Raw genomic sequence first — 16,090 nt, forward strand, 5'->3', positions numbered from 1 at the left:
TCTATTATGGAGCCAGGTGAACAATCTCTCTCTCAATGCCAGCAAGATGAAGGAGCTAGCCCCAATCAACATCAATAGTTCGAAGTGCAATGGTTGGGAGCTTCGATGATCTGTCATGAACCAACCACACTGATATGAGTAGGCATACCAACTCTTCTTGAGGAGACTGAGGAAATTCAGCATGTCTCCAATGACTCTGACAAACTTCTACTAATGCATCATAGAATGCATAATGGTGGGTTGCATCACAGCTTGGTTTGGGAATTGCTCTGCCCAAGGCCACACGTTGTAGATGTAGCCCAGTTCATCACACAGACCAGGCTTCCCACCATTGACTCCAACTACACACGCTGCCTCGGAAAAGCAGCTAACCGAATCGAAGAAGTCCCATCCGGATCATTCCTTCTTCTCCTGAATCCTGTCCAGCAGAAAGTACAGAGACTTGAAAGTGCGCACCACTCGACTAAGTTATCAGACGTCTAAATGTTTTTTTATCACAACCTAGGATACTATCGAATTCATCTCCACCCCATTGCAGACATTGGGCTTTGTCTATGGAACTGGTGCAGGACAATACTGTGAACTATATTCTGCACTCTGTATCTTCTCTTGTACTCTATCCATTCTATTTGACTTTGATGACTGTATTCATGTATGTCATATCTGATCCGATTGGATAACATGCAGAACAATGCTGTTCACCATACGTCGGGACACGTGACAATAATAAACCTAAACCTATGAAGGTGAAATGGGATTCATGGTCAATGGTAGTGTGAGGGTGGGGATAGTTTTGGAGAGAGTGTGATGTGTGGATGGATTAATACACAATGAGGACGTGAGGTATGCACGAGGCGGCATCTTTAGTGCTCTGCAGCTCACTGTGATGTAGAGACATAGAAAGATACAGCGTGGAACAGGCCCTTCGGCCCAACTTGCCCACACCAGCCAACATGTCCCAGCTACACTAGTCCCACCTGCCAGCAATTGGTCCATATCCCTCCAAACTCTGTTCCATCCATGTACCTGTCTAACTGTTTCTTAAATGTTGGGATAGCCCTGCCTCAACTATCTCCTCTGGCAGCTTATTCCATACACCCACCATCCTTTGTGTGAAAAGGTTGCTCCTCAAATTCCTGTTAAATCTTTTCACCTTCACCTTAAACCTATGTCCTCTGGTCCTTGATTCACCTACTCTGGGCAAGAGACTCTGTGCATTTACCCGATCTATTCCTCTCATGATCTTATACACCTCTATAAGATCATCCTCCTACACTCCAAGGAATAGAGTTCCAGCCTCTGCCTATAGCTCATCCGTCTAGTCCTGGCAACATCCTCGTAAATCTTCTCTGCACCCTTTCCAGCTTGACAACATCTTTCCTATAACACGGTGCTCAGAACTGAACACAATACTGGAAATGTGGCCTCACCAACATCTATACAACTGCAACATACTCAATATTCTGGCTGATGAAGGCCAGTGTGCCAAAAGCCTTTTTGACCACCCGATCAACATGTGACTCCACCTTCAGGGAGCTATGCACCTGCACTTCTAGATCCCTCTGCTCTACAACACTACCCAGAATCCTACCATTCACTGTGTAGGTCATGCCTATATTAGGCTTCCCAAAATGCAACACCTCACATTTTTCTGCATTAAATTCCATCAACCATTCCTCAGCCCACCTGGCCAATTGATCAAGATCCTGCTGCAATTTTTCACAACCATCACTATCTACAGAACCACCCACTTTTGTATCATCACATTGCTAATCTTAGCATGTATGTTTCGTCGAATCATCGAAATAGATGACAAACAGTAATGGGCCCAGCACCGAACCCTGAGGCACACCACTAGTCACAGGCCTTCAGTCCGAGAAGCAACCTTCCACCATCACCCTCTTTGTTTTCTTCCATGAAGCTAATTTTCTACCCTGTGAGATTGTGACATTTCTTGGACCATTATGCAGGGATTTCTGCTCTTGGAGGAGACAACCAAAGGGCCTGTCCCACTTGGTGATTTTTTTTTGGCGACTGCCAGCATCATTGGCTGATGTATCAGGCCACCGAAAAATTTGTGGAGTGATGCGGCGTGACGTGGCGTGATGCGGCGTGACGTGGCGTGGCGTGATGCGGCGTGACGTGGCGTGACGTGGCGTGATGCGGCGTGACGTGGCGTGACGTGGCGGTGAAGTGGCGTGACGTGGAGTGATGCGGCGTGACATGGCGGTGAGGTGGCGTGACATGGGGGTGAAGGGGCGTGACGTGGCGGGACGCGGCGGTGAAGTGGCGTGACGTGGAGTGATGCGGCGTGATGTGGCGTGACATGGGCGTGACATGGCGTGATGCGGCGTGACATGGCGTGAGGTGGCGTGATGCGGCGTGACATGGCGGTGAGGTGGAGTGATGCGGCGTGACATGGCGGTGACGTGGAGGGATGCGGCGTGGCGTGGCGTGGCGCGGAGTGATGCGACGTGACGTGGCGTGACGTGGCGGTGACCTGGCGTGACGTGGCAGTGATGCGGCGTGATGCGGCGTGACATGGCGGTGACGTGGCGTGACATGGCGGTGACGTGGCATGATGCGGCGTGACATGATGCGGCGTGACATGGCGGTGACGTGGCGCGACATGGCGGTTACGTGGCATGATGGCGTATTAACGCGATGTGTTTTTTCAAGTGTCGCAACATTATTTTTGTCGCCGCTGGATTTTGAAATGTTCAAAATCTTTTGGCAACACTGATATGACGCCGGCAGTCACCGAAAAAATCGGCAAGTGGGACAGGCCCTTAAAGCAACTTGAGTCCCCTGCTCTTCTAATGCTGCATCTCCTGTCACCCACCTCCTCCCTCCTCACTGCACAAGACTTCCCTTCCTCAGACATTAATATGGTTTTGTGGCTGGTTGCTATAAGGATGATCCAAACGGACCAATGATGGAACCATAGCACACTGTCTGCTGTTTGCAGATAATATTGAACAGATTATTGTCATGCATGGACCTCCTTAACATCATTTCAAACATGTTTTACTTGATTTTTTAGGGGAACTCAATTGTTTATAGGCACTGAAACCAGCAATATTGTAGTCCACAAAAAATATGTACATTCATACACGTAAGATAGAACAGCTAGATACCTAATCCAATGTTCCATCAGAAGATGCTGAATATTGCAGGAGCACTGATGGCTCTTCTTTACACCTGGATCAGTGCTAGTTCCCCTTCATAAATATCTGGTTGAGATGAGGCATGTAAAGCAATTGACGAGTAGTGAAATTGAACCCCACCCAGCACGGTGGCACAATGGTAGAGTTGCTGCCTTACAGCGCCAGAGACGCAGGTTCGATCCTGACTACGGATGTTGCCTGTACGGAGTTTGTACGTTCTCCACATGACCGTGTGGGTTTTCTCCGGGTGCTCCGATTTCCCTCCGTAGACGGATGGGTTTGTACATTAATTGACTTTGGTGAAGATTGTAAATTGTCCCTAGTGTGTAAGATAGTGCTAGTGTACGGGGATCGCTGGTCGGAGCGGATCCAGTGGGCCAAAGGACCTGTTTCCGCGCTGTATCTCTAAGATTTAAAAAATGTCCACTTGGCTTTGTATTTCACTGCTTAAAATAACCTAAACAAACAAAAAAAACCTTAAAAATTCTTTATCACATTGTAACTAGTATGAATTTCACAACAATCTAATTATGACTTACCAATCTGATTGCGGTTCGTCGAATAAAAAGCGTTTACAACAGCAGCACCAATGACCCATCTGAAATAGTGGAGATGAAGATATTGTTTGGATCAGAAGTCTGGGCCTGGTTTTATGAGTTATTCATGTGTACTATATGTTGGAAGGTTGCCTTATAAAGATTAATAGTGAGCATGGCTTCAAATTTCAAAGCCCCACACGCCTTCAACAGTGAGCCATGCAAATGGAACAACATTCAATGATGGGTACAACTTATTTCTAGCCCATTTTCCTGAAAATGTAGTCCTCTGACATCAAAACAGTTTCATTTCTACCATCATCCTCTGTGAGAAAACATTGCCCCCCTCAAGTTCCTATAAAATCTTTACCCTCTCACCTTAAACCTATGTCATCTGGTTCCTGACTCCCCTACTCTGGATAAAAGAGTGTGCATTCACCCAATCTATTCCCCTCGTGATTTTATACATCTCTGTAAGATAACTCCTCAGCCTCCTGCGCTCCAAGGAATAAAGCCCTCGCCTGCCCAACCACTTGCTGTAGCTCAGGAAAGCTTTTTTGAATTTCTGAAATTCAAGAATGAAATCATGATCATTAAATGCAATTTGAACTGAGATCAATTAATTTCGGAAAAAAACGGACATTTTCCTGGCTACATGCATCAGTGTTACACTGGACAGTATCTTGTGGACAATTGAATACATCCATGCTACAATTTCCAGCTATGCATACATATCCTGAATCATCCTATCGGAGCTAATCTTTCTACCATTACAATTTTACCTAGCACACCAGACTTTTTTTGACAGGAGTCTGTTATTCAGCATGCCTGTTAACTTGAGGGCATCGCAGCAGCACACATTGAGGTGCCAGGTACCAGGACATGCAGGTTTTTAGGTTAACTGAACTCTGTAAATTGCCTCTTATCTGTCGGGAGTGGATGTGAAAGTGGGATAACATAGAACTAATGTGAATGGGAGATCGATAATCAGCATGGGTTTGGTGGGCTGACGAGCCTGTTTCCTGCTGTATCTTGAACATAGAACACAGAAAAGTATAGCACAGGAACAGACCATTCAGCCCAAAGTGTATGTGCTGAATATGATGTTAAGATAAATGTCTGATCTGTCTTCATATGACCCATATCCCTCCATTCCCTGCATATCCATATGAGGGAAATAGTCGTTCAAAAGTTACTATATTTCTTAATAATGGTGATAGGCTAGCGATCAAATGGTCTGCCTGGGTTAGTTTGATATGCAGTCATTGAAATAGTTCCAGGATCATCCGCCATGGATATTCCTTTTTGTTGGACATTGCTAAAGCACTAATAATATATGGTCTGCACGCTGGCGCAGTGGTAGAGTTGCTGCCTTACAGCGCTTGTAGCGCCGGAGACCCGTGTTTGATCCTGACTATGGGTGCTGTCTGTACGGAGTTTGTACAGTCTCCTCGTGACTGCGTGGGTTTTCTCCGAGATCTTTGGTTTCCCCCTCACACACCAAAGATGTACAGAAATGTAGGTTAATGGGCTTGGTAGAAATGTGAATTGTGCCCAGTGTGTGTAGGATACTGTTAATGTGCGGGGATCGCTGGTCGGTGCAGGCTCTTTGGCCGAAGGGCCTGTTTCCATGCTGTATCTCTAAACTAAACTAAACACTGCTTAGTACAAACTAAACTACACTAAATCATTTAAAAATAATGCTGTTTACATGCTTTCCATATCCCAAAGTGCTTCACAGGAATGGTATTGGACAACATTTGACACAGGGCCTCAAAAAGATACTGGCAGAAATCTTTCACTGCCTCAAAGGTGAAGGTCATCTATCCTGGGAGCTAAATTCCCAGCACTCTGGTGCTATGGAGTGCAGGATGGGGCCGGTCTCAGTACAGTCTGCACTGCACTCACAGAATGAGTGGTCTTGATGCTTCACTTCCATGCTCACAAGCTGCCAGAGATGTCAGTGCAATTAGGATAGTCCACACTGGGTGACACTCACAAACATTGCCTCAAGTGGAAACAAATGTATATATTGTTAACGATTACATTTTAATACTAAAAGCACAGTCACTCATTACAAACAAAATTAAAATAATTGAACACAGCTTAAATAATAAAAGTGTGAACAAGGGTCCTGACCTGAAATGTTACCTATCCATGTTCTCCAGAGATGTTGCCTGACCCGCTGAGTTAATACAGCATTTGGTGTTTTAAAAAAAACATACTCTCACACCTTTGCCCGAGCAGTTAATGTTTCCGATGGTGACTGTGATGCTTGCAATGTTTAAACTGGTTCAGGCTCAGTGGGCAGATGTTGTAGGAAGTCTGCAAATCTTGCCCTCCTGTTTGAGGAGTGCATGCTAAAGAGCAACTTCAGCCGTAGCTGGCACGGGCTAAGGGGAAGGTCCATGCTGACCAAGACCAACATGAGTGCTGGAATCTGGGGCTGGGTACCCAGAGAAATACGCTGGATTTGCATTGATAGCTTCCACATTTTGACAGATGATTTAACGCATGGTCAACGAGATGGAATGAGCTACCCGATAAAATGGTGGAAGCAGATACTTGAAAAGTATATGAATGAGCACTTAAATCACCAAGGAATAGAAATGGGAAGGAAGGAACTGCAGATGCTGGTATACACCGAAGATGGAGACAAAAAGCTGGAGTATCTCAGCGGGATAGGCAGCATCTCTGGAGAAAAGGAATAGGTGACGTTTCGAGTCGAGACCTTTCTTCAGACATGGGATTGATAGAAGTGGGATGAGATTTAATGGGTACTTATATGTCGGCATGGACCTGGCGGCCAAATGGTCTGTTTCTATGCTGCATGACTCTATGTGGATCCCAGGAGAGAAGAGAGAGGAAGAGTGTGACTGAACTCATGGGAGAGAATCTCACAGCTTGGGTCTTGGTGATTTGTGCTCTGGCAACATGGGGAAAGCAAAGGAAAATGAGCAATGCACAAAGGGCCATATTTGGAGGAGTGTGGAGATCACGGATATTTAGGACTGTTGGAGGCTACAGAGAAAGCAAGGGTTAAAGAAGTGGAGGGATCTGAGGGTAAGGACTACTACATGCTCCATACTTACACATCTTGATCCACACGTTCCCGTAATCTCCTCAAACCCTTTTGTGCTCCAGCCTTCAGATTTTCAAGAATATTCTCAAAGTATTTGCCTTCACTGAAGTTTAACTGGATAAAGTAGAAAATGTATTATTGCTAAAGAAGGAACTGCAGATGCTGGAAAATCGAAGGTAGACAAGAGTGCTGAAGAAACTCAGTGGGTTTCATTACTGGCATCTGCCAGTAATGAAACCCCAAGGGTTTCGGCCCGAAACTTTGCCTATTTCCTTCGCTCCATAGATGCTGCTGCACCCGCTGAGTTTCTCCAGCAATTTTGTCTACCATGTATTATTGCTATGGTGTTGCTACTTTTGCTGCTATTTTTGTTCAGTATGAACATGAATCTGTTGAAAGACCATGAGAATAGTGGAGATCTTTAAGCCTGCGTTAGTGAAATGTAACCTTGATAATGCTCCATGGACCATCACTTCTACACACAAACAATGATCACTCCGGTCAGAAACATGGTAAGGCAGGGATTAAAAAAGTGTAAAACATTCCCCACAACCTTGGAACCCATCCTATAAAAGATAATGGATTTATTAGATTAATTTTAATAAAGTGATAATCTATTTGTTCTGATAATGGTTGTAACAATTTTCATGAGCTGAATGAAACAAATATCTCATCGTTACTTCTCTAGTTATAATCACTTAATTCTGCCATTTCAAATCGTTTTTTCTAACAATGGACTAAGTCTATTATATGCAGTTGGATCAGACCACTAAATGCCACTGACATGGAAGGATACAAACTCATTTGCCATAACATTGAAATACAAAGATAAGGGAGTGAAATTGTTTTAAATAAAGGATTATTTTATAAAGGGGTTGGAGAATAAAATGATTGTTCACCAAATTGCTAGAAAATGGCCAGATCTGAAGGCGGTGAAGCAATGTTACTGAACAAGCAATTCCCAGATCCTGATGGAGCTGCTGGTGAGGCCCGTACATATGGCTTGTGTCTACAAATGCCCAAACAAGGAACTGCAGATGCCAGTAATGGAGCAACTCAGCGAGTCAGGCAGCATCTCTGGAGAACATGGACAGGTGACATGTACAAAAAAAAGACATTAAGTGTCTCAATCAGTGTAAAGAAGGTTTCTGATGCAAGATGTCACCTATCCATGTTCTCCAGAGATGTGGCCTGAACCGTTGAATTACTCCGGCACTTTGTGTCCTTTTTTTCTACAAATTCCTCTGGCTTAGACATTGCGTTTCACCCTCTTTTGATGCTCTTGCCCTGCTTCAAAACACACATGAATCTCCCAAATACATTAATGAAACTGGGCAAATATATGAAAACAAATGTGGTGTCAATCCCTGAAAATTGCCTGACAGGTTAGATGATAAAAATGTGTGTTGGTACATTAGCTTGCATCAGTCAGGATATTGAGTGTGCAGCCAGGAGTTGGGTAGGTTAATTTTACTCCTTCAAGTACAGGAGGCCTGAGGGGTGATCTTAGAGCAGTGTATAAAATCATGAGGGGACTAGATAAGGTGAATGTAGAGAGTCTTTTACCCAAGGTGGAAGAATCAAGGTGAGAGGGACAACATTTCAAAGGAGCCAGAGGGGCAACCTTTACACTCAAAGGGTGGTGGGTGTATGAGCCGAGCTGCCAGAGGAGATAGTTGAGGCAGGTACTATCTTATTTCTGTGTCTGGGCATCTGCATTCCTTGCTTTTCCATGTTGCATGTACGAGATGGGGCAGGCCAAATTGTAGTTATCACAGTGTGTGGCTTAGAAATCAAATGAACATAGACTCTGACAGTGAAGGGGGCTCCAGCGAATCATCTTAGATATTGTTAGCTGCCTCACCAATTGTCTGTTACAGCGGCATGGTGGCGTTGAGGTAGAGTTACTGTCATGCAGCATCAGAGACCCAGGTACGATCCTGACTAGGGGTGCTTGTCTGTACAGAGTTTGTACGTTCTCCACGTGGCCTGCGTGGGTTTTCTCCGAGATCTTCGGTTTCCTCCCACACTCCAAAGACGCGCAGGCTTATAGGTTAATTGGCTTGGTACAAATGTCCCCAGTGTGTGTTGGGTAGGGTAGTGTTATTGTGCAGGGGTCGCTGGTCAGTGCAGAATGGTGTACAATTTTGGTCGCCCAATTATAGGAAGGATGTCAACAAAATAGAGAGAGTACAGAGGAGATTTACTAGAATGTTGCCTGGGTTTCAACAACTAAGTTACAGAAAAAGGTTGAATAAGTTAGGTCTTTATTCTGTGGAGCGCAGAAGGTTAAGGGGGGACTTGATAGAGGTCTTTAAAATGATGAGAGGGATAGACAGAGCTGATGTGGACAAGCTTTTCCCTTTGAGAATAGGGAAGATTCAAACAAGAGGACATGACTTCAGAATTAAGGGACAGAAGTTTAGGGGTAACATGAGGTGGAATTTCTTTACTCAGAGAGTGGTAGCGGTGTGGAATGAGCTTCCAGTGGAAGTGGTGGAGGCAGGTTCGTTGGTATCATTTAAAAATAAATTGGATAGGCATATGGATGAGAAGGGAATGGAGGGTTATGGTATGAGTGCAGGCAGGTGGGACTAAGGGAAAATAATTGTTCGGCACGGACTTGTAGGGCCGAGATGGCCTGTTTCCGTGCTGTAATTGTTATATGGTTATATGGGCCTGTTTCCACGCTGTATCTCTAAACTAAACAGGCCACAGTAATTCCGCATCCATTTTATCTGCCTGGATTTCTTAAAGAATAGTTCCGGGCAAAGCGCACAAGGTCACATCCTCTGTCGGTCCATCATCACTCACGTGAGCATACTCCTGATCCAAACTGGGATTGTCCTCTTGCAGTATATAGTCTGGATATCCAATTTGCTCTTTTATTGCCATCGCCTTTGAGACATATAAATAGAAAGAGATGTTTAAAATAATTAGCAAGAGCTTTGGTCACTGTTTTACCCACCTGCATTCTCATACCCGCCATTGATTTTTCCAAAGGTTCTGTGCAGAGACTGGGATGATGCAAATCAGCTTCAGCAGCCCCCTGGGTGGGGCATCTGGTGAATGGTTCTGTAGAATGTGGGTTGTGCCAGCAATCTGTTTGTGTGGTGTTAGTCATTTCAGTGACTACGCAGTTGATAAATGTACTCAATGTATTAAAAATGAACGGCAGATGCTGGTTTATACCAAAGAAAGATAGATACAAAATGTTGGAGTAACTCAACGGGGTCAGACAGCATCTCTGGGGAGCAGTCCCAACCCAAAGCGTCATCTATCCATGTTCTCCAGAGATGTTGCCAGACCCACTAAGTTACTCCAGCACTCTGTGAAACGTCACCTATCCATGTTCTCCAGAGATGCTACCTGACCTGCTGAGTTACTCCAGCACTTTGATAAATGTACTCTCCTTACAGTGAAATGAAAGACTGGCATTTGTGATCTCATCTCCTGGGCTAACCCGCCTTCAGAATGTTGTTGGGCAAATTAGTCCTCATTGTCCTGGGAATGTCTACTCTTCACCATTCCCACCAATCATGATGTCAGCTTCATGTCAGGCTGGGTCCGCAGGTAACCTGCACATCCTTCTGATATACCTTCTCCCATTCGGCTAATCTACACCACCCACTCTCCCACCCACAAGTTATCAGATGCCTACAAAATGTTAGCCCCCTTTCCCCAAGTACCTAATCATCACTTCACCTTCTCCAGCCCCTGATCTGATAGTTTGTTGCCAACTTCCCCAGGGCCTGGTACAGGTTGCTGGACACGCTGCCCAGGTCTGGTCCTCACCAACATTCAACACTCCACCTCTGGGTGTTTGCTTAATCTTAGCCTTGTCCTGACCTGCTGGTCCTGATGTGGTGCACAAGCTCTCTCTTCAGACCCAGCCCCCACAATGCACCTCAAGGGAAGCACTACAATTACAGGGCAATCGTCGGGTGAGGCAGCATCTAGCCTGTGAGTCACTTCACTCAAGAATAGCACAATGTTGCTGTAGTCACGGGGGTACTTCAATATACTAATAGACTGGGAAAATCAGGTTGGCACTTGATCCCAAGAGAAGGAACTTGTAGATTGCCTATGAGATGCTGACTTAAAGCAGCTTGTGGTTGAGCCACCAGGGAAAAGGCAATTCTGGATTTGGTTTTGTGCAATGAACCAGACTTGATTAGGGAGCTTAAGGAGGCAGTGATCATATGATGGATTTGAGAGAGAGCAGCTGAAATCAGATGTATCAGTATTAAGGCTGAGTAAAGGGCCTGTCCCACGGGCATGCAACTGCATGCAGCAAGCGTGACCTAACGTGGTCGCTTGAGCCGTATGGCCTCGCGGGGCCGGTCCCACTTTGATTGCCAGAGCCGTATGGAGTTGTGTGGAGCTGATCCCGACACCGCGCGGGGCTCCGAAAAACTGACACTGTCCAAAAATTCCGCGCGGCAATGGCCTGCCGGCCCGCAGCCGCATTGAGGCCGTACGCACCGCCTCGACATGCGTGCACAGCGTCTTGACGGCGTACGCATAGCGCGAACTTCCCGCGGACTTCGCTCGAACTTCACGTCAACTCGTACGGGATCACTCGACCTCGCGCGGCCCCCGCTTCCGGTTTGGTCGCGCTCGCCGCATGCAGTCGCATGCTCGTGGGACAGGCCCTTTAAGGTAACAACATTGGGTAAGAGCTGACTAAAGGTAATTGAAAAGGGACCCTAACAGGAATGACGGTGGAGCAGCAATAGGAGGAGCTTCTGGAGTAACTAGCAAGGAAGGCAAATGTATTTCCTTTCCAGAGGACTCAAATATAAGAGCAAGGATGTAATGCTGAGATTTTGTGAGGCAATGGTAAAGTCATATTAGGAATATTTTGAACAGTTTTGGGCCCCATATCTGAGGTAGGATGTGCTGGCATCAGATCGGGTCCAGAGGAGGTTTACGAGAATGATCCCGGGGATGATTGGTTTAACAAATGGAAGTATTTGATGGCTCTCGGCACATGACCGCTGGAGTTTCGAAGGATGAGGGGGAAATCTCATAATGAAAGGCTGAGATAGAGTGGACATGGAAAGGATGTTTACAGCAATGGGAGAGTCCAGACCCAGAGGGCACAACCTCAGAATAAATGGATGTACGTTTAGAATGGAGATGAGGAGGAATTTATTTAGCCAGAGGGAGGTGAATCTGTGGGATTCATTACGGCGGCTGTGGAGGCCAATATATTGGGTATTTTTAAAGCAGATATTGATGTTTTTAATTAGTGAGGGCATAAAAGTTTATGGGGAGAAAGCAAGAGATGGGATTGAGGGAAAGATAGTTCAGCCATGATTGAATGGCGGAGTCGGCTAGATGGGCCGAATGGCTTAATTCTGCCCCTATGTCTTATGGTCTTAATGTATCTCACTCTCCGAGGGCTTAATTGGCTGAAAAGTTGAAGATCCTCGTGGTTGGATGCCTCTAAGAGTAGAATAATGAAAATCAGAGAAAAATAGATCATCCTGGTTGATTTTTCTCAATTTTTCCATTGTCACTTTTTGCATCGGTTGCCCTAGTTGTGATTATCTAATGCAGGGTTATTCAGGGACCATCCTTCTCCACAATAGCACGTGTGCAGTTATTAAACAATCCATTACATGGCCTCAGGAATCTGCTTTTTTTCCCCCCTATCAATAAATGTAAAGAAAAAAAATAAAGCCTTGAGCAAGCATCGTCCTGGAACCAGCACAAATCTATCCACTATCTCACTGAATGGAACATTCTTCTGAATTTATACCACATGCCCAATAACCTTCAGCTTTTGTCAGGAGTTACAGCTGTAAACTAAACACAGTGAGCAGACACTGACCTTTTCTTGTGCTTTCTGCTTCGAAGCTGGATCCATCCATTCTAATTCGTCCAAAGTTTCAATGAACACTTCTCGGATTTTATCAATTAAATCCTTCACCTGAAGATGGGAAATGTATTCAATAAAAGATGCCAATAATAGACAACACAATCTATGAGACAATAATTATAAGGTCATAAGTGATAGGATCAGAATTAGTCAAGTCTACTTCACCATTCAATCATGGCTGATCTATCTCTCTTTACTAACTCCATTGCCCTGACTTCTCCCCATAACCGCTGACATTTATCATATCTTATATCAAATAGCTGTTTAACTGTAATCTGGAACTGATTGGCACCTGTGGGTCAGAATGGTGATACCAAAGGTTTTGGCCAGAAAAACAACAATGACGCAAAGTACAGCAAAGAGATGGTGTCAGGTCACCAACATAGCCCTTGGCATTATGGTTCAAAGGTGCTTTATTTTTCACATTTACAACTGCAGAGTGAAATTCTTTTTTGCATATTTACACATTCGGGCACCACCATGTATTGGCACCATTTCCAAAGTCCGGTCCATCACATGCTCAGTCTGCTGGAGCAGTTCCCTTGATCCCAGTAAACTCCAGGCTATTGAAGGCCCTTCCTCCGTCGCCTTCGGATTGGCCCACGATACAACATTCCTTTCCTTGCCCGGCCATCTCTGTGTCCCGGGGACCCCTCCGACTGACCTTAAAGGCACTGGAGGCATTACCCAGGCACTAACGGCACCACCCAACAGAAGCAGGATGAAAGAGCAGGTGAAGTGAAGAAAGTGAAGTGAAGGGGTGAACACAACCCTCAAGTTATCTGTCATCAACTTCTTAGGATTCTCATATCATCAACAACCTAACCTGGTCCCTGCACAGTGATCAAGAAAGTGCATCAGCGTATTTACTTACTGAGACTATTCAGTGTGGGTGGTTTCTCTCAAATAACTACAGATTCTCTATTGAAAATATTCTGACACGATGTGTCTCAGCCTGGTGTGGCAACTGCTCTGCTCTTGACCACCTGACCCTGCAGAGAGTGGTGACCACAGCCTAGTCCATCACAGCTCATCACTTCCTCCCATTCACTCCATCCTCACGATGGGGTCAAATAGGTACCGCCCGCCAAGGATAACTGCTCCCCTGGCCATTCCCTTTTCTCTCTTCTATTTTCAGGGAGTAGAGGTGCTTGGAAGCCTGGAAGCCAAAGCTTAAGGCAGCTTCTTCCTCACTGCTATGGACTCTAGAATCAATCACCCTCCTTCCTAGAGGTGGTGCTGCGTACTGCCACTCTTAACTCCACCTCGTTCAGTTATTCCGTTATTGCACTCTTTTCTGTACTGCTTGAGGTTTGCACTACAATCTCGCACTAGTCTGCAGGCTGTACATGTTGTTATGTTTTTCATTGCTGTATTTACGCTGCTTATTTACTCTGCGAGTTACATGTGAACAGGAGGTTCATTGCAGCACTGTGAGAGGGCAGCACTGCTGGAAATGCCATCCTTTAGAGAAATGGTATCATGGAGGGCTGACAGCAGAGTTCATAAGTACTAGGAGATAATTAGGCCATTCGGCCCATCAAGTCTATCCTGCCATTCAATCATGGCTGATCTAATGTTCTCTCTAAACCCCATTCTCCTGCCTTCTCCCCAATAACTCCTGACACCCGGACTAATCAAGAGTCTGTCAATCTCTGCCTTAATAATATCCATTCACCTGGCCTCAAAAGCCATCTGTGGCAATGAATTGCACAGATTCACCACCCTCCAACTAAAGAAATTCCTCCACATCGCCTTTCTAAAGGTACGATCTAAAGGAGTCAAATCTGAAGCATTAAAGGGCCTGTCCCACTTAGGTGATTTTTTCGGCAACATGGTCGCGGGGTGACACGGGGTGAGGCCTGTATTGTCGCGAGTTGCCTCCTCAAGTGTCGTAATTGTTCTCTTGTCGCCGTTGGATTTTGAAATGTTCAAATTGTCTTCAGTTGTCGCCGACAAGGTCATTGCTTGTCATAGTTTGTCGTAGGTGGACGTAGGTTGTCGCCTGTGTGGTGGTAGGTTGTCGTGGACATTGTCATAGGTGGGGAGGGGGGGGCAGTCGCTGCCCTTTTGGCGACCTGCTACAATTGTGACAGTCCCTGAAAAAATTGCCTAAGTAGGACAGGCCCTTAACCCTGTTTCTCTTTCCAGTGATGATGCTTGACCAGCTGAATGGTTCCAGCACTTTTTGTTTTTATCTTACATGACTGCCCTGTTTATTTTTGAGCAATGTGGATGAATGGTCAGGGAATGAAGATGTATGGCTGGGTGGCGTAGTGTCTGAGATCTTGACTGCGCTGCCTGAGGTTGTGGTGGTGGCAGCAAGTACTCGTATAACATTGAAGATGAGAAGGTGGCACGGTGGCCCAGCAGTAGAGTTATTGCCTCACAGTGCCAGAGATCTAGGTTCAATCCTAGCTATGGGATATACGGAGTCTATACGTTCTCCCCGTGACCTGCGTGGGTTTTCTACAGGAGCTCTGGTTTCCTCCCACACTCTAAAAGTGTTCAGGCTAATTGGCTTGCTATAATTGTAAATTGTCCCTAGTGTGTGTAGGATAGTGTTAGTGTGCAGGGATCTCTGGTCGGGACAGACTCGGTGGGCCGAAGGGCCAGTTTCTCCACTGTATCTCTAAACTTGACTAAAATGCTTTATGAGCATTTGATGTGTTAGAACTATTTGTGACCATGGAATAGATGGCAATGGGCTGACTGCAAGAATATGGGATATGTATAGATGTGTAAAAGGCCAGTATGGACAGAGTGGGCTGTAGGTTCTGTTTCCGTGGCTCTAACTCAACAGTATCTGAAGAGATGCAGGGAGTTTTCCCAATGTTCTAACCAACATAAGGCCCCTTAACCAACACAATTATAAGTAATATACAAATGGGATGTATTTCTATTTGCTTGCAGTGAAGAACTTCATCTCCACTACTCTGTACACAAATTGTTGATGCTGCACCACCTGCAAGTCCCTAGGTGTAAATATCACTAACAATTTGACCTGGTCCATTCACAACGATTATACAACCAAGAAAGTACACGGACACCTTTTCTTTCTAGGATGACTGAGGATATTCTTCATGTCCCCAATGACTCTTACCAACATCTACAGATGCACCATAGACGCTGGGTTGCATCACGGCTTGGTTTGGGAACAACCACAAGACCACAAGAAACTGCAGGGAGATGTGCATGCAGCCCAGTGCATCAAACAATGGCCTCCTCACCATTGACTCCTTCTAGACCCTGCTGCCTCGGGAAAGCAGCCAACACTCACTCACACCTCTCTCGTTGGGCAGAAGATTATCTGCAGCTGTAACACTAGATTCTGCACTCTGTTAATTTCCTCCTTTGCTCTACCAGTTGTACTCTTGAGTGTCATGATCTGCCTGGATAGCCTTCATACCAAGCTTGT

At 45.5% G+C, this 16,090-nt stretch overlaps 1 protein-coding gene across 1 annotated transcript in view; it reads right to left on the reverse strand.

Moving 5' to 3' along the window:
- Positions 1-16,090, reverse strand: part of mmel1 (membrane metallo-endopeptidase-like 1) — a 121,047-nt gene that overhangs the window by 20,124 nt on the left and 84,833 nt on the right. Inside the window, exons 14-17 of the mRNA XM_055659689.1 lie at positions 12,625-12,723; positions 9,600-9,683; positions 6,796-6,899; positions 3,707-3,765 (exon numbers count right to left, since the gene is read on the reverse strand). Of these exons, the coding sequence (XP_055515664.1) occupies positions 3,707-3,765; positions 6,796-6,899; positions 9,600-9,683; positions 12,625-12,723 (346 nt within the window). The remainder of the gene's footprint in view (positions 1-3,706; positions 3,766-6,795; positions 6,900-9,599; positions 9,684-12,624; positions 12,724-16,090) is intronic.

Source organism: Leucoraja erinacea, chromosome 30, assembly GCF_028641065.1.
Source record: "Leucoraja erinacea ecotype New England chromosome 30, Leri_hhj_1, whole genome shotgun sequence".
Taxonomy (NCBI): Eukaryota; Metazoa; Chordata; class Chondrichthyes; order Rajiformes; family Rajidae; genus Leucoraja; species Leucoraja erinaceus.